Source organism: Fundulus heteroclitus, chromosome 7, assembly GCF_011125445.2.
Source record: "Fundulus heteroclitus isolate FHET01 chromosome 7, MU-UCD_Fhet_4.1, whole genome shotgun sequence".
Lineage (NCBI taxonomy): Eukaryota > Metazoa > Chordata > Actinopteri > Cyprinodontiformes > Fundulidae > Fundulus > Fundulus heteroclitus.
Genome location: NC_046367.1, coordinates 11,962,823 through 11,986,150, shown reverse-complemented (window position 1 = coordinate 11,986,150; position 23,328 = coordinate 11,962,823). Strand labels below are relative to the sequence as shown.

At 39.5% G+C, this 23,328-nt stretch overlaps 2 protein-coding genes across 4 annotated transcripts; both read right to left on the bottom strand.

Moving 5' to 3' along the window:
• Nucleotides 1-1,953: 1,953 nt before the first annotated feature.
• Nucleotides 1,954-9,660, bottom strand: trim45 (tripartite motif containing 45). Of its 2 annotated transcripts, none has more exons than XM_036138926.1 (8): nt 8,921-9,660; nt 7,563-7,851; nt 7,218-7,366; nt 6,655-6,971; nt 4,965-5,094; nt 3,732-3,846; nt 2,839-2,965; nt 1,954-2,743 (listed from the first exon to the last, which is right to left on the bottom strand). In XM_036138926.1, exons 1-8 carry the CDS (start codon nt 9,388-9,390, stop codon nt 2,589-2,591), a joined length of 1,752 nt encoding a protein of 583 aa, XP_035994819.1. In that variant the 5' UTR covers nt 9,391-9,660; the 3' UTR covers nt 1,954-2,588. The 2 variants fall into 2 exon arrangements, with proteins under 2 accessions (XP_035994819.1, XP_012707920.2); XM_012852466.3 differs by having other exon boundaries at nt 7,218-7,363; nt 8,921-9,659.
• A 1,989-nt stretch (nt 9,661-11,649) lies between these two features.
• Nucleotides 11,650-18,007, bottom strand: vtcn1 (V-set domain containing T cell activation inhibitor 1). 2 transcript variants are annotated; one of them, XM_012852460.3, is made up of 5 exons: nt 17,855-18,007; nt 17,368-17,432; nt 13,910-14,266; nt 13,577-13,828; nt 11,650-12,071 (listed from the first exon to the last, which is right to left on the bottom strand). In XM_012852460.3, the coding sequence occupies exons 1-5, from the start codon at nt 17,884-17,886 to the stop codon at nt 11,959-11,961; spliced, it is 819 nt and encodes a 272-aa protein (XP_012707914.2). In that variant the 5' UTR covers nt 17,887-18,007; the 3' UTR covers nt 11,650-11,958. The 2 variants fall into 2 exon arrangements, with proteins under 2 accessions (XP_012707914.2, XP_035994584.1); XM_036138691.1 differs by lacking the exon at nt 17,368-17,432.
• Between the last annotated feature and the right edge of the window lie 5,321 nt (nt 18,008-23,328).

Here is a 23,328-nt window from a genome sequence, read left to right as displayed (position 1 = left end):
AGCCAAAAGCAGCCAGAGATGGTCTGGATGTGGAGGCGGCCTGAGAAGCTGCTGATGTTCCTGAGGACCCGACCGCCCGGTGGTTCCCACCTCATCCTGAGGATTTATTATCCTGAACGCCGGACCTTCAAAACGCTTTCAGACCCACATCGCAAACTTCATTCTCCACAGTGTTTACATCCTGAACGTGGGGCACTGTAGGAATAATCAAATGAAGGCCGTTGAAACTCCTCCTGCTCACCCCGCACGTTTTAATATTAGCCAACAAAAAAAAAAAAAAACTAATTAACTCTGTATTTTAAAGGGCTGTAAAAAGAAACATGGGCAGCAGCTCTTTATTAGGCTGGATTTGATGATGAAGCTGTAAACATCACACCTAGCAAAATATTAAATTCTCCAGGAAAACACCCAGTCGCCCTCTCACAGTTGGCACCCAACACCCAAAGTTAGGACAATTCCAAAGTTAATTTAATGCATTTCAGATTTAGGTTGTAACATAAAATGTAGAGAAACTGAAGCGCTGTGAATACTTTCTGGGTGCAAAGTGAAACTTAGATTTATGTTATACAGCTTGATTACGATCCTTACTGAACATCAGGAGGGGACTGCCCTCAGTTGCTCTAAAGCTTAAAGGTTTGCTCAACAGCTGGAAGCCCAGTGGTGCTAAATGCAGAGATTTAGCAGGAATTCACATCTGCATTATTACTGGATTGTTTGCTCAGTCGGTTCTAATTTAGAAGCATAGGTGCAAATAAATGAAAATCTTCAAGTCAGATCTTGGGAAATTTTTTTTAATTCCTTTAAATGAGAGACTACAACTCTGGACAAACTGCAAAAAACCATTAGCATACAGTACAGATGGATGTCTTAAGACTGGACCGCATTTTAAAAGCTGTATTGTTTTCTTCTCTTTTTTTCTTTACCATTCAACGTTCCAATTACCAAATAAACAAGGTCAGGAATTACAGAATATGTGGCTCATTGAGTGTTGGTCAGTGCAGTTCTGCCAACTTTGTTTTCCGGGGAGGAAGCCGGCGACACCTTCTGGGTCACATGGTGTCCCTCCAGATAAAGGCCTCTTCACCAGACGAGCAGCCATTGGTCAATCAATTTTAGGTCATTACGGTCTATTGAATATGAAGATTAATCAGCACAACTAGAATTATCAGCTTATTATCAAGTGCTATGGTGTGATAAATACACTGCATCATAATTATTACAAATACAAGCACTCCATGTGTGGTCCCTTCATCATTTTCTGCCAGATTTGTGGCCGTCACTCCATTCACAGTAGATGAAAACACTTGGTATGTATATCCTTTCTGCTTCTGAACATATCAGGACAGTATGTAGCAGCCAGCTGCTGCTAATATAAGGCACTTTAATAACAGACCTTCAGCAGGTGTGACGTCGCTATGAAATACTATAATTTTACAGCAAGAAAGACGTTTTCACAAGTGTGACCATTTAAAGAATGCGTTAAAATGGGCCAGACTTATGTTACTGTGGGATTTTAAAAGGGCGATCATCAACAACTTGATAATAAAGGTATGCTGTAGGAGGAGGATAGATCACAAGTCTCCCATAATGCTGATGACGGATAAGTGGTCAAAACTAGAGGAAGCTAACTTCCTTGTTTCCATGACTGAGGTTTCTGTGATGAAAGAACATCTGAAAGAACAGTTGTTTAGAAACTGGAAGTCTAAACATATTCATTAATCAATTAAATAAAGTATATCAGTGCTTGGCACTAATATTTATACACTTTTCAGTAAAAAGCACCATAATTACCGGGTTTTCACTTGACTGAACAATGTGCAGATACTTTTTGTCCTCATGACTTATTAAAATGTTGGAAAGTGTCTCCTAATCTCCATAAATCATCCCAGGTTATCGCCGCCACGGTTCTGTTCCATAATCTCATCCTTTTCACTGGTGGTCCCTCTTGTTTTGTTTTTTTCATTAAAAAAGAAAATCTAGATTTTAAAGGTCACTTTAGATAATCAAAAATATCTGTACTTTCACCAAAGGCAATAATTATTCTACCATTGTCCAAATACCTTACTGCTTCACTGTAATTAAAACAGTCCATCATATTTGGTGAATTAGATAATTACTATGTTGGAACACTTGGAGATACAGGATAAAGGTGCATCTAAATATTTAGTGTAGCAGTGATGAGAAACAGAAGTTATTGCAGTCTTGTGTGGACCTTTTTACCAAACATGTACAGCAGTAGGATTGGTTCTAAATATCCTGTATATTATTGATGTATTCTGTTACATCGGATATTTACAGCAGCAGCCTGAGACCAGAGGAGAGACTGTGTGTCCTCGGTAACCACGGTGAAGTCTGTTTTCACAAATGTCCTTTATTTTCTTCCTGGGGGAGCTGGACAGACCCCCAGTGTTTGGGAGTTGAAGTGAACACGCCGCCGCGGTGATGGTCCTGCATCAGTCCCTTACTGTGTCTTTAGAGTCTCTCTTTCCTTGTTGGACCTTTTTTAAGTATGCCAAAAAAAGTTGCACCTACAACCTGATCCTTGCTGCTTTTCAAGGATCTGCGTCATCTTCCCCCATCTCATCACGTCAGAGCTCCACAGTTCGCAGGTGGCCACCAGGTGAAACCGCAGCATATATGCTCTGAGGCAAACACTCGGACTTCTCCACGGTGCTGCCACAGCAAGACCAGTGAGGCTTCCCGGGATGTCCCTTGTGGCCGTGGCCGCAGCCTTTAAATCCTCCTGCAGGGAAGACGGGACAGGAGAGACAGAGGGTTTTGCGTAGTCTAAGAATATCTAAATGACAACCAGACAAGCAGTTGTTTTTCCTGATATACCTGGCATGGTTCCGGGGCAGCCACAGCGAGCGTCTTTGGCGCCTCCGCTGGAGCAGAAGGAGCAGCAGTGAAAAGTCCCACTGTGGTGTCTGAACTTCCTCTTCACGTTCAGAATAAACGGAGAACCCTGCAGGAAGACAAGGAGAGCAGAGACGGACCAGCTTTAGACCTAAGAGCATTTTAATCCACATGACCTAACAGTATATTCGTTTAAAGGGGAAAAATAATTGGATGGATTTGCTTCCATGATCTATTGGAAGCAGTTTGCCGCCATCTAGTGGTCAGAGTTATCTGTTGCATGTAGCTGAATTAAAAATGTCTAATCTATTATTTGTCTTAGGGATGGGACATATGATTTTGAAATTTGATCAGGATATTTTGTAGTATTTATGATGATAAAAATAAAAAAACAATAAAAAGTATTACTATTACAATTATTATCAGTCTTTTATTAGGTAACAGTGTGGCTGTGACTTTGACAGGTCACTGCCTTCAAAGCCCCACAAACACAAATATCACTTTAAAAAACCTACCAATTTTAAAAGTAGGCTTCTTGAGGTCAATGACTTAAAAAATGCACACATTAACTGCATTTGACCATATTTTACATGTAGTTATGCTACCAAGAAACCTACAGTGAAGAAAATACTGAAAATAGCAATTTTGGACAATACTATCAGTTGTTTAAATCATTAATTTTCTCACAATAAATCTAATTTTTTTTTTATCATGATTAGAACATTTTCATTATAACTGTAAACCCTACAATAAATGCCCCTCCCTTTCCAGCCTGACCAGAAAACAGCACAAATAATTAAATTGTAATTTAAACAATTCGTCTCCACTAATGTCATTTTAACAGAACATTTTCTGCTCTAAGAAATGTTTAGTACCTTAATATGCTGGGCTCTGACACAAACCCAGACAGAATACTCTCCTGCTTCCTCAGGTTTGTATGAGACACGGTATTTTCCATCATTGCTGTCTGCCACTGTCGTCTCCACTGTGCTGAAGGAAGAAAACAACAACTAATTACTTTGGTAATAATTCATGTTAACGACAGATCATCAAACCAGAAACTTAGCTGTAAGAAATATGATCCACACAGTACATTTGTTCACATCTTTAACAAATATTAGGTTCAAAATGGGGCTGAACGACATGGCTAAAAGTTGCGTCATGATGTATTTCTTAATTTCGGTCGATACGATATAATTCTGACATCAATATAAACAATTTAAAAGCCTCAGGAAAAACTCTAAAAATGCATTCAACAGATGCCTGTAAAAACTGCTGAAAATGATTTCACCATGTCTATGAAGCTCCTCCAATATAACGCTTAAGAAATTAAAAACTATGCTAATAAATTAATGTTGACCTTTTATTTGTATTTAGCCTTTAAATACAATTCTAAATCACCATCATATAAACATATTACTCTCCCCTATGTCAATATTAACAGTTTTAGCTTTAAACTACAACATAGGCTTATTATGTTATTCCTACAGATTTTATTTATTTATTTTTTTTTAAAAAGGGGCTTCAGCCAGGGTTACAAAAAAAAATTGCAGCTCTTTCTGTTCGTTTTGACCTGGCTGCACCCGGAACGTCAGTCAGTGACAAATGCTGTTATCATACCGTAATGGATATGGAAATATTGGAAATGTGTTTAATAATTATATAGTTGCTAAATAAAATCGTTGTTGAATAAAAGTATATATATTGATATTGAATTATTGTCCAGCCCTAGTTCAAAAACACAAATCTATAAAACATACAATATGTTTTCTTTTTTTCCCCCCGTGACTTATTGATTTAATTTGTATACAGGGTGAAATTTCATTCCCATGTGTAATTATTCATTTCATTCCCATGTGTAATTATTCATTTCATTCCCATGTGTAATTATTCTTTGTGTTATAGAATAACCCCGCGACTCTGCTGGGGAGCAACTGGCTCGAGGAGGAGAACACACAGTTATGATTTTTTTATTCAATTGAAAATATTTTATCTATCCCAAAAGGAAATTGGATATTGAGGGAGCTCTCACTGTCCAAGATTCATCAGAGAGTCACTATAGATGCTGCTGGATCTCCTGTAGTGATCTGTTTTCCAGGATTACTGACCAGTTTTTCTTCTTTCTGTGGACGATGCTGACCAGGACGTGTTCTCCTCCTCGAGCCAGTTGCTCCCCAGCAGAGTCGCGACACACCAGAGTGAAGTGTTCCTGCTGGCCTTCCATTCCCTGCTGGCAACCTGTGGGGTGGGGTTAAAGAAAGTGCATCACTTACACAGCACTGTGTAACATTAAGAACCGCACAAATCAATACACACATCAACTGGAGCAACCTTTTTCTTACACAGATGCAAACACCTCAACATAGTGCTGTGAAACGTTTAAAATTTTTCTTTTTATTTCTAAAAATGTAAAAGCCTATTTGGGCATTTTAATATGCAATTTAGCAATAAATGACACTATTGAAAAACATGTTTGTACAAAAATTTATTTTATTTTTTATTTTCAAGCACTTTTCAGAATTGGAATGAAAACATCCTGGTTCCATAAAATGTCAATCTGGCCAGTAATGGATAAATCACTAATCATGACGCCCTGATGTTTACGCAATGTGTAAACAAATGTGTAAATAAATAAATAGTTTATGCTGAAATATTTTTTTGCCTCTTAAACAAAGATGGTATTAAGCATTTACATATAAAGTAATACTAATTTTACATTTTAATAAAGTCATAAGTTTTATTCATTTTTTCACCCTCTCTCACACACATCTAATATCCTGAGCTTTCACACCAACAACAAAAATGTCTTTGTATATGTATTTTTGCATGCTGTTTATATCCACATTCATGCAGTTTAAAGCCTGGAAAAAGGTTTTAATTGTCCAGGTGATTCCAGAGTCTTACACTTTGCTTGCAGCTGGGCCAGGAGCTTAATGCGCTTGAAGGAGACTGTTTAGCACAGCTTCATGTGCTGACGCTGTAACTCCAGGTTCTTCGTTTGCCAATGTGATTCAGCCTTAGTTTGTCAAATACAAAGACAACTAATTAATAAGCATTAAAGTACGGTTTATGGGTTGGGTTTCTGCAATGATATCAGCGTGTAAAAATTCATCTTCAGAACCATTCTCTGCTCGAAATGGTGATCTGCACTGCTGATGAGGCTGAAACAGAGGAAAGCCTCAGGACCGGATGGCATCCCCCCAAGGCTGCTGAGGACCTGTGCAGATGGGCTCTGTTAGGTCCTCAGCTACATCTACAACCTGAGCCTCAGCCTGGGGGTGTTCCCCACCCTGTGGAAGACCTCCTGTGTGGTGCCGGTTCCCAAAACGCCGCACGGCAAGAAACCGGCCCATTTAGACCAGTCAACATGACCTCCCAAGACCATGGAGCGCCTCAGCAAAGCCCACCTACGCACCGTGGTCAGAATGTTTTATGAAAACCTATGTGGTCTTTCCGTGTACACAAATGTACGAAGCCTAGAAAACTTTGCACATTTGATGACTTGAATCTTCTGCAGCCTGTGCACGGACCTGCCGTTATTGGGTGGAAACGCCCACTAAGCCCTTTAGCCGGAAGCCTTGTTGAGTCATTGCGTCGCTTCAAAGGAATTCCTGCCTCTGAGCCAAGATGCCAACAGGGAAAACAATGTTACAGGTCTCCATTGTGACTTCTGCTTCTCCACTGAAGAAGTTTTGAAGCTAGATGAGAAGATTTTCCATCTTTACCCTAAAAAAGCCTGATAAAGCGACTGACCCAACAACGAAAGACGGTAAAACTGTGTTGCCGTTAGTTGGTTACCTTCTCCTTCAACGGTGCACCTGCTGACGTCCACCGTCCTTGAGTTGATCACCCCCACCACCGGGTAGCCCTCCACCTCTCCTGCCGGCTCCCTGGGCATGAAGTAAATGCTGCCGCCGTCATCCGGGGCAACCGCTGCTGGATGGGGGTCACATCCTCTCTCTGCCAGGCTGGTCAGTCTTCTCAGAGTCACTCCTTTGGCACTGAGGATCTCGGCGTCGGACCCGCAGCTCAACAGCCGCTCTGCAAACTCCACACTCCCTCGGACGTCCAGCAGGGCCTGCTGCAGCTGCGCCCTCTGCAGGTGGAGGTGGTTCCTGGAGGACAGACGTGTCGGGCAAACCAAACAGCAGGCAGCAGTGAGAAGGTATATATGAATCTAACTTTACTGTACCGTTCAAAACTATGAATCAAAAACTGTAGAAAATAAATCGATTACAAACTCTGCATTTTAACTGTAGGCTCTTTCCCCTGTGTTCACCAAATATGTTCTCGTTTATATGCCTGATTTCAACGATGGTAACTGCTTATTACCGTTGTACCAACTTGCAGTAATGACATACCTGCGTTGCACCCTGAGCTCTTCCAGGCGATGCAGCAGAGACAAGCAGTGGGCCTCCACAGCACTGGCGTAGCCTCGTGCAAAAGCTCTAATTTCATTGGCCGTTGCGTCGACTCGTACCTGCAAGCTTTCTTGGGAAATTTCCACCTGCAGGAGAATGAGAGCGGCGCATTTTTTTATTTAAAAGAAACGACAAGAACAAAAACTAAAGCTAGAAATGCCGTGTGTCCCTTCTCACCCTTTAAAGTCAAACATGACTAAAAATACATGCAAAGCAATATTTCATTTGACACATTATACTGAAGCGTGTTTTAACACACAGATCTATAGATGGGCCTCTCGACACCTTTTGCAGCGACTCCTCCAGTCGCTCCAGACGAGGTCGAAGGCGCACGCTGACCAGCTCTCGGATCCGGTCACCGTGATGGTCGATGACGTCGTGTGCCGGACGGCAGCGATGGTCCCGATGCAGCGTGGCCGCGCACTCCAGGCAGACGGGCAGGTCGCAGGGCTGGCAGAAGAGCCGCAGCTCTTGCGCGGGGTGAAGGGAGCAGAGGACGGGGCGGCAGAGACGACCACGGGCCTTCAGCTCCTCCACGGCCTGAACAGAATGAGACGCTGTTCGCTTCTGCCGCCTGCGGGTAGAAGGGACAACGGACAGGTTGCCTGGATTTCAGATTAATCTGCTAAACAACAAAGGTCATGAGAAGCCCAAGGAACACAGGAGACAGGTCGGGGGGGGGGCAGTGTTTTGTCATGGGGGGACAGAACAAAAGATTGGGGGGAAATAACTAAACAGCTCAATATTTATTGTTTAATATATTAAGTGAGCTAAATAGCCAATTGTGGCTCTTGAACTGCAGGTTGCAGACCCCTGATCTTATCTCAATACGGCAGGAGCTTAACGAGACACAGCTTAATTTTTAAATTATTGTAAAACTGTAAAGGTAAAAAAAAACAATTGGTCCAAGTGACCAATCAGTTACGGTATCTTTGTTAGCATATATCATCGCAAGAAATTTATTTAATATCATCTCTTTAGTACAGGCGCCATAACAGGGGCCAGGACCAGTTCTACAGGGGCACTGGCCCCCGTGGGCCCCTGTCTAGATCTGCCCCTGGATAGGAAAATTAATAGAGCCAAATACTTATGGAAGAAAATTTAAAGACCAGAGAGGGGGGCAGGGATTAGACGCTAAGTCAAATGGAGAAGTTGTGGTAAAAGTTGAACAATGTTTACAGATGCTCCTCATTCAATCTGGCAGCGGTTTGGTTGTTCTTGTTTTATAGCAGAGAACAATAGGCAGAAATGTACATCTGGAAGCTGGAGGAGGCCCAAAGACTTTCAGTTGTAACTTTTCTTTTTCTTTCTCTTAGTTCAAAAAATGAAATGCCGGTAGTACTGATCTGTCAAATCCCCCCCCAAAAAAAAATAAATAAATAAATAAATAAATAATTATTTTGAGGTTGTAAAAAAAAAGCTTTAAAATAGTTAATACTTTTGCAAGGCTTTAAAAGTAAAAGACTGTAATAACTGAGTTTATATTTAACAAGTTTATTAATGTTGTCTTTACAGCAAAGTAAAAAAAAAATGTATTCTCAGGTGTGTTTACCTTGAGAAAAACTAAACATGCTGTAATTCTCAGCAGAAAAAGTTTTAGAAACTAAACCCGGACTCTGTTTCAGACGGAGGGTCCGCCTCACCTGTGTGCCTGGCGGCAGAAGCCGCACAGGTTCACGCTGCACACGTCGCAGCGGCTCTCGGCGACTCCTTCGCCGCACAGGTCGCAGCCCAGCGGGCCGTCGCTCACCAGGGTCTCCAGGAACACTTCGTCTAGCGCCAGGTGGTCTGTGCTGAGGCCGGCCGGTCCTGACTGGGGGATGTCCACCTCGGCGTCACACTCGGGACAAAGCACGGTGACCGAGGCGGCGGCGGCTCGGTCCTTCTGGGCCGCCTCCTCCCCGCTCCTGCCCCGCGGAGGCACCGAGAAGGGCTCCAGCTGCCCGATGCAGTCCGAGCAGAAGGTGTGCAGGCAGGGCAGGATTTTGGGCTCCCGGTACAAGCGTTTGCACACGCCGCAGACTGCTCTGGGGTTCACTGAAGTACTTCTAGGTTCCGGTTCCGAGCCCACCGTCGGATTCTCTGCGGGTTCTTCCTCTTCTGGCTGGGACATGGTGTTGTTGGGTTTTTTTTGTTTTTGGAGACTTCTCGTCCAAAAATGAGAGTAAAATTTAGAAAGCTCAGAAAAAACTCATCGCTATATCCTTATTGTTGACGGTAGTCGGACTAAACCACTGCCTTCTAACACGAGCAATACTAAACTAATTTAATAAACTTTTCGACCTAATTAATCCACTTTTCCTCGGTGAAGCACGCTGCGTTCATAGCCGCATGGGATATTTGACACCCCACCCACAGATGACAGACCGCTGGGAAGCTCCTCCTCACTATCCGGGGTGGTCCACAAACTTTCCGGAGGCATTCCAACCAAACTACCTCCTTTATACAAACCAGACAGAATGGAGACTTACCACAGTGCGGATACATTCACTGTTTGACTTTCTCCTGGGGTTTCTAAATGCAAATAGCTAGACCTTATCTAAAGAGCGTTCCTTTCCAAAAAACTGCACACACACCTCTTACATCTTTATTCATAGTCACTTTATGACTTCAACTCTGTTTACTGGTTGGATAACTTCTGACAATAGCTGCATGTTTGCACTTTATTTTTGCTTTAGGGTACCAGAATAAAAGGTGCTGATAACAAACTAATGTGTTTTATTGACATTTCATTTTGTAGTCCAGCGTGAAGCAGGCCAATTGGTTAAGTGTCAGTAAAATGATACATGGTCTTTAAAAAACAGTGTAACCAACTGCCTTCTGAAATCATCAAGTACTCCATCTGTCTGTAACTTAATCAGATGGTAATTTTAAGTGTCGTTATGGTTTCACAGGCTTTTGAAGAACATTAATGGACTATAGGAGCGCACCACGCAGGTCGGGGTTAGAGTTACGGAGACGTTTAATTCGCTTATGGACATCACAGGCTTTGGTCATCTATCAGAGCACTGTTCAGTCCCTTGATCTGAAAATGGAAAGAGCATGGCATAATTGAGTCCACCTAAACTGACAATCTGAGCAAGGAAAGCAGAGAAGCAGCCAAGAGGCCCATGATTTTTCTAGAGAAGCAGCAGATGTTCAGAGCCCCAGGGACATGATATATCAGAACCCTAACTCAGTTGTGCTCTCCACAAACCAAATTTAAAAGAAAGCCATAAGAAGTCCTGTTTGCAGTTTGGCACTGAAAGAAAACCTGGGCCTGTGGCAGAATTTCACCTTCTAGCAGACCAACAACCCTGAGCAATCAGCCAGAGCTCCAATGGAATATTTAGATCAAAACATTGTTTAAATGGCCTAGTTAAAGTCCAAAAATGAATTCAATTAAGAATCTGAGACAAGACTTGAAAATTGGTCTTCACAGATGTTCTGTGTCCAATCAGACTGAACTTTATCTGATTTATAAAAAAGTTAACCTGGCAAGCCATATTGATAATGCGTAGTACGCTACGTTCTGCACATTATCAATCTGGGCCTGCTCTTATTGAATCCGTTTGGGGGAAAGGCGGGACATTCAGCAGAACTTTCTGAGCTGATTAGGAGAAGCGACACTGGGTGCCTGCCTACCAGAGGTTGGCTTTAGCCAATCACGGTACCAAATGAAAACATTGTAAAGGCTCCCACATACTCGGGCGTAATCTGCACATACTGTGACCTGCGTGGACTCCGCGCTGACTCTCTGTGGACATTTTACCCTTTATAGTCAAGCGTACCTATTGCCTACATTTCTTGAGGCAAAGTCCTAAAATTCCCACACTTTCTGCCAGCGGGACAAATCGGGAGAACGGATGGTAAATTTTGTGTGATTAGCTGAGCACTTAGAGCCGTTTCTTTTCCAGCAGGCTCCCACCTGTCAGTGAGAGCAGAGAGGGACTGTGATGCAGTGCGTCCTTGTGACCGTCTGCTTGGAGCAGCTCAGTGCATCAAGCTCGGTGTCACATATAAAACAGCTTGATGTAAAGACTTCTTGCTGCCAAGCAGTTTATAGTGTGGCACCGCATACGCAGTCGTAAAAACTGAGCTCTGCACGTACCTGTATGCGCGCAAGTATGTGGGGGCCTTAAGCAGTCCCTCCTTAAGCTATAATACTGCAATGTGATTGGCCCGACCCGTTTTGGTTCAGAGTCGAACTGTTGAGGCGGGAGCAGGACAAGATGGATTCATGTGAGTTTGTAAAAGCACAAATACAGCGACATTTCACCTTGCAGGCAAGGTTACAGACAAATGCCGTTCTGTTTAAATCTCTAGAAGTGGGAGTGGGTAGAGACATAATCACCTAGTGATGAGATATAAAGCAGTAACCAGGCAGCCTTACTAACAGTAGAAGGAAACAGCTCAGTTTATTACAATACATATAGAGAATTTCACATCTTGCGTATTCTCTTTAATCCAACTTTGTGACATTCTTTTTTTATTTTGTTGCAGTTATTCAAGAGAACAAAACAAAAACAATTTTTTTCTTGTGGACATCAATTCGAATAAAGTTTAAAAATGATTCATATAGGTGCCCAGGTAAAGCACACAGAAATGAATTAACAATTATCCACAACAGGTGTTAACGGTGTATGAGAATAAAAATGGAAAAACAATGTTTTTAAAGCATTGATTTTATGGCTGTATATAATTAGACCACATAAAACATGCATAGGAAACCGATTACAAGATTTAGATAAAATGACACAGGCAGGGTGGAAGCAACACTGAAGGTGAAGATCGTCCTTCTCAAAACACCTGTGCCTGGAAAACACACAAAATTAGATCCTGAATGCAGAGTTGTACAGGGTGGATGATCAAACTCATTTTAAATCCTGTTTTTAGCATTTTTTAAGTCACATTTTTCTATTGAAACATTTTCTGCAACATGCCAACTGAATTTATAAACCACAATAATTCAGCAGTCCTGGTGTAGCCCTTATATCAAAGTTAAAGATTTTGACAATAAAGAGAAATATGTTAAATAAGCCAAAACTGGAATTTGTAAGAAAATAATTACCAGAATATTTACTAGAAAGGGTCAGTGCTTGAGATAATGGCCCTATCACCCTTTGGAACCGTTGAGTTTGTTCCATGAAAAATGTTTTTGATAAATTTAGGTTCTTAAATGCTATTCCCCATTTGTTTGTTCTTCTGAAAGTCAAGGAACCTTGACTCAGTTGACAGTGCGTCAAGGTTCACTCTACTTGTGCTGATCGACACAGATGTGCTTTTTTATGACTCTTTACAAATTTTCAAATGACCAAATGCGTTTTTGCTCCTTCTATTTTAGCAATAAACGATACAACACACAAGTCTGCAAAAGATGTCCCATTCAGGCTTTACCTGTTTTTGTTGCAAGTCTTAAAACTAATTATTCTAATGTTAGCCATTTTAGCAGTACAAGCTGATGACTATGTATTTCTCCAACTTGTTTTACCAAAAGGCCACGAGGAGAGATCTGCTAATTCCCTGGTGTTGATCATTTATTTCACCTTGTCCTCAAGAAAAGGAATCTTCTTTTGAAGATGACAATAGTTTGTACAGAAAAGATGGGACAAAAACAACTCACATGTTGGCATCATGAGGCAACATGTTTGTCAGGTGACATTGACCCAAACACTGTAGGGCCAGTGATTCATCTGACCTTAATAGCCCTCTTGGGATTGTTCTGACTACAAATTATATGCCTGATACTTCCAGCGCATATTCAGCACTGACGAAGGCTTTTGGATAAGAGGCTAAATGTCCACTTCTCTTCTAATGGAAGGCCTTCCATTAGAAGAGAAGAAGTCCACCCTGTATTTAAGCACTGAGCATCACCGCATTCTGGATGACTGTGAACTTAAACTAAAACTGCTGATAACTCATTAGATGCTCATAACATTACAGCACAGCCATACTTCAGTTTACTTTATGACGTATCCAAAGCTCTGAGCTTTGTATATATTTAAAATACCTCTATATCTCTCAGTGTATGGTAAAACACATTTTAGACTGTTAAAACAGTTTTTAACAGTCTAAAATGTGAAATTGCAACAAGAAATGTTTCGGATTTTGGAAATCTAAACTCCATAGTTGATGTCACAATCTAACCTATAACCAAAGCTAACTGAGTATTAATTTTATACAATAAACGTGTGATGTAGTTCGTGCGTTTTTATCAATGGTAAACGTCACATAGAAGTTCCTTTTGCTCAGTAATCATCAGGTCTTTTTAGGTCAGCGGAGAGTCGTCATAAATACTGGGCCAGGAGATAAAACCTTACCGGTTATAGTTGCTTCAGTGAGTGCCACCACTAAACTGGTTTCAATCCTGCAGCTGTAGGTCTCGCTGACCTGTGCCGACCGTAGCGTGCTCAGGACACTGTATGCTCCAGAGGGCAGTTCTGTGAAGCTTGTGCTTGCATTCTGGAAATTCCCGGTTTGGTTCAGCCATGTGACCTCTGGTTTAGGGGACCACCTGCTCGCCTCAGAGGTCAGGATGTTGTTGGAGAACTTTAGAGTCGGGGCTGAAAAGACTGGGACGACAAAGCCATGTATTTATTAAGCACAAGAGCATTTTCTCAGGAAGCTTTCCAGAGGGAAACAAGTCATTCTACCTGCTGTTCGGAGCTGAATGTGGACCTTCCCTTGGCCAACAGAGGACCTAATGCTGCAGGTGTACTCTCCCTTGTCACTGTTTCTTACACTCCGCAGCAGCAGAGAAGCGTTACCAGCGACTACAGCATCAGGGAAGACCTGAACTCTGCCTTTGAAGACTACAGCTTGATCGTCAAGAGCCGGGGCTCCATTCTGGTAACGAAAAACCAGTCCCAGATCCGTTTTCTCCCAGCTGACAAACATCTCCCCCAGGCTGTTTTGTGTAATGTCTGCAGGAATATAACAGCTGAGAATCTGGTCCTCACCAAGGTTGGCGACGGGTTTTGTGTTACTGCTCATCACCTTGGATGTGGATTCTGTGGACGACAAGTTGGCATTAAAATCTATATTGTGTGTTCTAGCCCAATGTTTTTGTTTTTGTTGAGGACTCATGTTACGTCATTGTATTCTTGGAACTATGTGTGATAGACCAACACAATGTAATGCCTAACTATAATCTTTTGTTACAATTAAGATTTGAAAGTGTCTTGGATTTGCATTTAGCCCCCCGAGTCAATAATTAGTAGAACCTTTTTTTAGGTACAGAGCTGTAAAAATCTGTCCCCACATTTCTTCTGTTTTATTTGTCATACTTAAATGTGTAATAAAAATATGATCTGAGTAAATAAAATATTAGCTTTTAAATAATTTTACATATTAAATGGGGATAACTATTCAAACCAATCTGGCCCTATGTGAAAATATTATTTCCCTCCTTGGTAAATGCAACCACTAAAATAAAACAACTTTTACTAGATACTCCCAGGCTGCCCCACAAACAGAATCACAAAATCAATTAAGTAGAACCAGTATAACCTGATAAAGTTCACTGACATCTATCAATCACAATCTGTAAGGTTTTGGGTCCAGAAAATCAACAGCCATTTTCCACAAGTGGAGAAAACATGAACCAGTTGTGATTCTATCCAGGAGTGGCCTGAAACGAATCTGTGACTCATCCGAGAGACTGGGCAAAAATGGTATCAGTGGAAGAGGTCCAAAACCTCTGCTAGTAAAAAAAGAACAATAAGGACCATATTGACAGTCAAACATGGTGGTGGCGATGTTATGGTTTGGGGCTGTTTTATTTCTTTAGGATCTGGGTGAGTTGTCATCACTGATGGAACCAATAATTCTAATCTCTCTAAATGAAATGTCTGGTCATTGATTCATAACTCTAAGCTCAAGTGCAGGATGATGATTGGAGCATACCAGCAAGTTCCCCACAGAGTGGCCAAATAAAAAAACAAAAAGATTTTGGAGTCTAGTCATATTTAAATCCAACTGAGATGCTGTGGAATCGCTCTAAACAGGCAGCTCATGCTCAGAAACTCTGCAATGTGGCTGAATTAAAACAATTCTGCAAAGAGTTGGAGAAGGTTCAGCAATGCAAAAGAGTCATTGTCATTTATCACAAACACCCGATGGCAGTCAGACAACAAACAAACAGCTTTTAGGTCTATGGGACGATTACATTTTCATAAAGGGTGAGATTGGTTTGGATTTGTTTTTTCTTTAATAAAAGAAATCATCATTTGGAAACAGATTTTTACATTTACTCAGGTTATATTTGTCCAATACAAAAATTCTTTTTAATTTTGCCCAATTTTCTTTGGAAAATAACTCAGACTCAGATTGGTTAGCGCCCGTGAACATACATTTTCAATTCTTGTGACATATTCTTAATTTAATTTAAGTCAGGACTTTGACTGGGCCAAATGATGCTTCAATTCAAATTACTCCAATGAAGGTCAGGCTCTATGTTTAGGATCATAATCGTACTCATAGGTGAACCTCTGCTCTAGTCTCAAGTGTTATGCAACCCATAACAAGTTTTCTTCTAGGACTTTCCTGTATTTAGCTCCATCCATCTCAGAAGGGGATACATTTCGTAAAAAAACATTGAAAGCATTATTTTCCTTTCTTCCACTATAGTTACACATTACTTTGTGCTGGTCTAGCACACAAAATCCCAAGAGAAGACATTGAAGTTTATTACTATACCTTCATAAAGCAAGAACTATAAACACTTTCCAATACTTTTGACATCATTCTAAAATGTAGAAATGTTGACTTCTTGATTAAACACCCACATAGTTAGAAATGAGTTTAAAAGTATTTGTTAAAGAGTTATTCAATTTAAAATACATTCATTAAAGAGTTCTGGGCAGTTCTTTAAGAGATGGGTCCAATTAAGCCCCTTTTCCACCAGCCCTACCCTAATTTACTCTACTGTTGGTTTTCAAGAGAGCAGGTATAGCCAGAAGGTGGTGAACGGCTCCTGGCTTTAGCCCCACCTGCAGCTGTCAGTGTTGTGCCGCTATTAAACATTACTGTGTGACATTAACACTTTAAAGAAATATGTAAGAATTGGGAAAGAATAAAAAACTTAAATAAATTGTTATAAATTAAAACATCAACGAAACAAAAAATACAAATAATGTTTGTATTATCGCATTGGCAAGAATGTCTTGTATAATTTTTATTGCTTAAATAACAATAGTACCCTTATCCTTTCTTTTGTTTCCCTTCAGGTGTGGTGTTTGGTAAATAGTAAAATTATATTTTCAGTTTGACCCACTCCGTTCATTGTGGTCCATCATATTAATGTCGTCACTCTTCAGTTTAAGTTTTTCGCTGGACTTCCCCTGAGAAAACCTTCTAACTTCTCCTCGCCCTCGGCTAATCAGTGAACAGCAGTCTGTTCGCATCACATTTCAACCTACTCATGAGCAGGGCTGAAAAAAGCCAGTCCGATATGAAAAACACTGTAATTGAAATGCTTGCAAAGCGAGTTGAGTCGGGCCAAATGGAGCTGGTCTAAAAGGGGCTTTACATGACTTTACCTTGAATATCAAGAAAATACAGTTACATCCAGCTAAATGAGACGATTCAAAGTTTAGTTGCAGCAAAACAGACAGCATTCTGCCTTTACTTTCCATTCCACACATTTTCATGACAGACAAATTACAAATGTTGAGTCTGAATGCTTTAAAGCTAATTTAAATATTGAACCTTTCTGCTTACTAAACCTTTCAATAAAACATCCCAATATTTATGTAACGTGATACAACCCAACAGATGAGCTTGATTAAACTTCCTGTTCACGTTTCCCTGAATTATCAAAGATTTGGTCACAAACGACTTGCTAGAAGTGCAACACAATACTGGTGAATGTGTAATGTGAGTAAGGCATCATTTACACAAAACAGTTTACATATGACTATTTGTGCAAGACTATACATAAAGAAACCCATGTGGTTGCATGCTAAGAAAACTGTGCTGCATCCCAGTAACCACAGGTATCAACTGCTCTTCAGTATAAACAAACTCAGCATGTACTGAACACACCCATGTCTGCAATTAAACCTGACTGAACCATTTCTACTGCTGCTAATATTAGATCTGCAGGTCTTACTCGAGAAGGCCAGGGACAAGATGAGGACGATGAGGGCTGCTAATAGGACAATGAGGGTCACCATGCTAAATGTGGAAAAAACAAAGGAAAGTTGAAGGAAACTGGTAAATTGGCATGAACACATTTACATATAAACTTCATATTTGCTAAAATGCAATATTGTTTGTTTCAGTCTGAAGGTAGCATGAATGGTACTCATTAGAAATACGTACATTGAAATGAAGAATTTGAGAACACATTAATTACACTGTCAATATAAATCCTTGCAATTTATTTCATAATTAGTTACCTGAAACTGTATGCAAGTGTTTCAAGACAAAAATAAAAAATGATAGATATACAGTAAAGAATACAGAATGCATTACTATAGCATTATATTATAGTCCTAAATATAGTGCAACAAAACTGGCATTATATAAATCTAGAATCTGATGCAGAGATTAGAAAATTAGAAAAAAAGTGAGTAGGTAACGTCTGCACACCATACCTGTAAAAAATTATTTGTCCGATTGTAGCCATGTCTCTAAAAGATCCTCTTTAAAAATCTTAAAAACACTTTCGGTGCACTTGCTTAGCTCAGTCCTGGTCCTGCTCATGTGGCGTTTACCTCCTCAGAGGATTCCTCTACACATTGTTTCCTGCAGCCTGCACAGAGTCACTATCTGCTGCCTCCCTTGGTGCAAGTATAACTACACACCATGAGTAAACATTACATTTTAGGCGTGGACATTTCTCTGTTGTCAAAGGAGCTCAATTATTTTTGTAAAACAAAAACCTCAACATGTCAGGTGGAGGAATTTGGATTCAGAAACTTGTTCGGTTCAATAGAAGACAAATGTTCACGTAATCCAAATATGTAAATATTTAAGTAGCAAGCATGATGGACATTAGCTCAAACTTTTACGTTAAGGCCAAAAAATGACCCAATAACATGCATCTTGGGGTTGGTGCTTTACTCAAGGTGGAAAGAATGTTCTGCTTTCATCCGAAAACCCACAACACTAATACATGTGTGACATGAAGATCAAAACAAACTCCTTATACATTACACATTCAATAAATAGGAATATGTGTTCCAATGGGACTCGTCTGTCAGATAAAAAGTGTGTTTTAGAAACAGCAGCCTTTAAGCAGGTATTAAACATATGGCAGTTTTCAGTATGCCCATTTTTCATTATTAAAAATATTTTTTTATTGACCTGATAAAATATTCTACTCTTAAAAATAAAGGCTTGGAAACATCAGGCTGCACAATTAATGTGTTTCCCTTAAATTGAGTTACTGAAATAATTGAAATTTACGAATAAATTCTACTGTATTGAATACGACTGAGTTGCAGTGATTAAGTCTTTACCTTTGCAGCAATCCTTCATACATAGCACACATGCAATGACAATAGAAAAGAGAACTCCATTTAAAAAACCTCCAACAGAACCTGGTGCATGTGAGAACCCATCTGCACAGACCTACTGGGGGTTAGAGTAGATGGAACAGACACAAATTACAGAAGCACTGCTATAGAAACACTAAGCTAAGGATTGGTAAAATCAATGTCATGAAAAACCATACAAAACAAAGTTAGTTGCAGCAATAGCTTAGAAAAAGAGTTATACATAGAAAGACAGAGCCAACCGTTTCCTCTACAGATATTTTTTTTGTAGTAGAGCAGGACAGGAAACAGTGACAATAGACTAAATAACAGAAAAAGGTGCTTTGGGAATCCGATCATAACTCTAAAGGAGAGTTCAAAATGGGATGAGAAGTTTTAAACAGTAAGTGTTTTACAATCAATCACTAAGTAATTTCATGAGAATATTAGACAGTAGATTAAACAATATGGGGAAAACTTATGGTTGTGATTTCAAATAATACAGATGTTTTTTTATTTTTTGTATTGATTTCTGCCACTTCATATACACATGCATTTCCTTACAGCTACACTTATGAAAAATAATTTGAGTTGTGTAAGTATTTTTTTTGTATTATTATTTACATTGTTTAGTCTTTGTTAGATGGTTGCTTCCAGGCTTGTTTCTTGCTTTTAACTTCCTTGGAAAAAACTCCACATTATAGTTGGTTGTATATAAAAACAGCTTTATAAATTAAATCCTATGAGCTGCTTCATTTAGAGAACTTTAGAAAAAATAGATCTCGTTTTAGACTAAGCTGGGGTCAACATCGGAATAGATGTTGCACACACCGCTTTTCATCTTTCTGAGCCTCAAGACAGGTATAGTGGGATTATCGGGGGGATAAAGATTTAAAACATGCAGTATCTACACAGAAGTGGTTCACCAGACACAGCCTTCCATGGCCATTCCAGCAATGTTCCACTGAAGAATTGTGTGGTGAGCTGAAGAGAAGAGGACACAGGAGAGCAACAAACACTTTAAACACAAAAACTTTAGCAAAGAAGAACAATATAAGATTCAACTCTGTAAATTCCAACCTTGTATAAATGTATAGAAGCCTAAATGCTATCTTATTAGCAACAGAGGAATGCAGAAAACAGCAACAGTTGATAATTTTTTTAAAAGAATAATTTTGTTGTAATGCGGTATTTTTATCCTCCCCCCGAAATCCATTTATTGTCCACACCCACTGATTCGTGCAGCATTACTGGGGGGCTAGTGCCCATCTCAAGCTGTCATTAGGTGAGAAATGGGGTCCAACCTGAGCAGGACAAACAACCATACACACTCACTCCCATTCACACCTATGGGCGCTTTGCAGAGACCAGTTAACATCATGTTTTTGGACTGTGGGAAGAAGCTGAAATACCCACAGAGAGCCCAGACATGCACAGGGAGAACATGCAAACTCCTTGCAGAAAGACCCCAGGCTGGGATTTGAACTCAGGACCTTCTTGCTGCAGGCAGCAGTGCTATCAACTGCAACCCTATCCCCTGAACAAATTGACTTAAATCAAAGGTTCAAGTATTTATTAATTTAAAGCAAACATCAAATTCTCTGCCTTTTAACTGTGAGATTTGGTTACTATGGTAATAGGGATGCATTTGTAAGGAAATTAGCCATCTTAACCAGGGTTGAAAACATCACACATCTTTAACTTGACTTGTGCCAACATTCATTTCTTTTACTTTCAAACTTCGATCATTTTCAAGATATACAACTGTTTCAACAGGAGGCATTTAAAAGGATGAAAACTAATTTCTATAATTCTATAAGTTTTCCGAATTCTTTAATTAGGTTATTAGTTAAGTCTGATGAGCTCATAATAATTCTTGAGACAATGAATGAGAACATCAACAATACCAGGAAGGCATTTACATTTTTTTAATGTTGCTTTCCTGCAAGTTTGCTACATTTGGGTCTTCACAAAATCCCTCTTTCACTCTGTGACATTATTTTAAATGTAATACAATTAAAATAATTAGATGTAATTGTGTCCAACAGCACTTCAAATAATTGCAACTTTTTATACATTTTATGAAGTAAGAATTCTTGAATCAAAATTCTCTTTATTCCACATCTTATACAGTGAATTACAGTTTGTTTCGTATTGAAGATTTAATACAATTAATTTATAAAATTGACACATTAGACTTTCTTCCACATTCACTTGAAATTATTTAATCAGAATCAATATTGTGTTTGTTGTGGATCAGTAGCACATTTTAGAGAAAAAAGAGTAATAATAAATAAAATATCCTTCTACACAGCAGTTAACATAACAGAACCATGAAACATAACAGCCTTTACCTACTGCTTGTAGATCTCTTTTAATGTTGATGAAATAAGACCATGTCTTCAACTGCTTTCTTGTAAATCATCATTGTCCACGATTTTTTCTCTTTCGCCTTCTGTCATGAAAAAGTCTGGTGCTGAAAGTTTTTCCCAGACTTCATAAATGTTTTCAGAGACATTCTCACCACCTTCTACAGCCTCATGGTCCTGGATACGTTGAATGTAAGGCCTGCAGAGGTTTTTTGCTTTTTGTTTTGCTATTTTCTGTAGCTTCTTATTCAAATGGTTGCCGACTTCTTCCACCAACAGGTTCTCGTACACCACATTGTAGTAGGGAGCACAACATCTGTACCCAGGCTTACAGGCTCTCCTGATTTCAGAAATGCTCCACAGAAACAGAAAACCGCAGCACAGCCAAAGGCCAATGTCCTGAAACAAAAAGAGACGTGAATTATGCTCCCAAAGATCTGCCTTTTTCTTAAGGATCGTTACAGAAAACAGGAATTAAAGATTTTTCACTTTTTTTGTTTAGCCTCTGGCCACTTCTAAGATTACTGTAACTTAATATTGAATTGTATTATATTTTAAGTTAGTGCATGTTGAAAAATCTCAACATGTAGAACTGTACTCAGTCGGACAGCAGATTTCACAAAACAAATGCTAATATAACAATTAAGGTTTGGAGCTTTCTGTGTCTAAGACAAATACAAGGATGGATAAAATACTTCAAAATGTATTTATTCTGGTTGCCCTATGGGATTTCTATTAAAATTGACTTTAAAACCAACTTGATAAGAGCTCATATCCATAATACTTACAAGCGACTCTGTCTTGTAGTGATCTCTAATGCGTTCTTCACTGTAGTTTAGATTAGCTTTGCAAGGCATTCCAGTTAGAGTTGAGTTGAGGTTTGTCTTAAGGCAAAAGTACCAGTCTCCATCAAAGAAAACCAGGGAAATCCAGAGAGCGGTGAGACTGAAATACCTTAGGATGAACTTTATTATGAAGCGAATAACACAGCTACAGGGGCATGTCCTGCAGAAAAAACGTTGACCGGAAAAAGCTTTTCTGCTGTAAAAAGGCTCAACAATGTTGACGACAAAGGTTAGGATCGTTGGAGGCAAAAACAAGTAGTAAAAACCGCCGGCATGTAAACCAGGCATGCAAGAGCAAACAAAGTGCATGTCAAATATATACTGCAGGATGGAGAATAGGACTATCAGCAGAAACACACTGACTGCATGTTGTATCAGTTTGAAAAGTCTTGCCATGGTCACAGGATTTAATGCCATTTTGTCAGAAGAGCTCATCAGAAAATCGAAGGTTTAGGTCTGTGATGCTGCCAGGCTGCGATGATCTTTTTCTTTGAGTTCTGAGAAAGTTTCAGAGATCTTCTTGCCCTCACTGGTTCAGTATGAAGTTAAAATGACTGAATCCCTTATATACATTGCTTTTATCTACATCTTGACCACAATCAATGTGAGCCAGTGGTAACCCACAGGGTACCATTCGTCTGTTGCCTGCTTTCACAATGACGGTGCCACTTGCTTTCAGTTTACATATGAATCGGAAATGTAATTACATGTTCTAATTTAGCCCATATTAAACTGAAGAAAGACGTACAGTGAGTGCACATTATCAGGCTTGGTATGTCCACCTTAAGAGTCACAAGCCATACTCCTCTTCTGACTTTGGAGTTGTGCCCACCGACTACACTTGAATTATAGTGATTATATATATTATATATATATTATATATTATAGTGATTATATAGTTATTGCACTTGACTCTTCTTAAACATTATATGACCAACATACAGTTTATTAAAAAAAAAAATTTTTTTGAAGCTATTTCTAATTGTGTTTTGGAAATCAGTCAGTTGTTAGAAAACAATATGAAAATGTTTGTAATTTAATTTCAATTTTGAAGTCAGTAAACTATAGGTTGTTATATTTTTTTCTACAATTAAAGCTTGTACAGTCTTTGGTCACATTTTCTGAACTCTAAATACAACTAGAACAACATAAATTTTTCGTGGCTCCACTACTGACACTGTTCGTCATTTCTTTTCACAAAATATGCATTAAGTAAACACATTTATAAAATATATTTACAAAAGATAAGATGCAACTCAAACCAACACTACAAAAAGCAAACTAAAAGTGAGTAAAAGTTTCTTGAAATGAGTGTATTTGCCCTTGATTTGAACACGTAAATAGGACCATTTGCCAATGGAATGAATATTTTTACCCT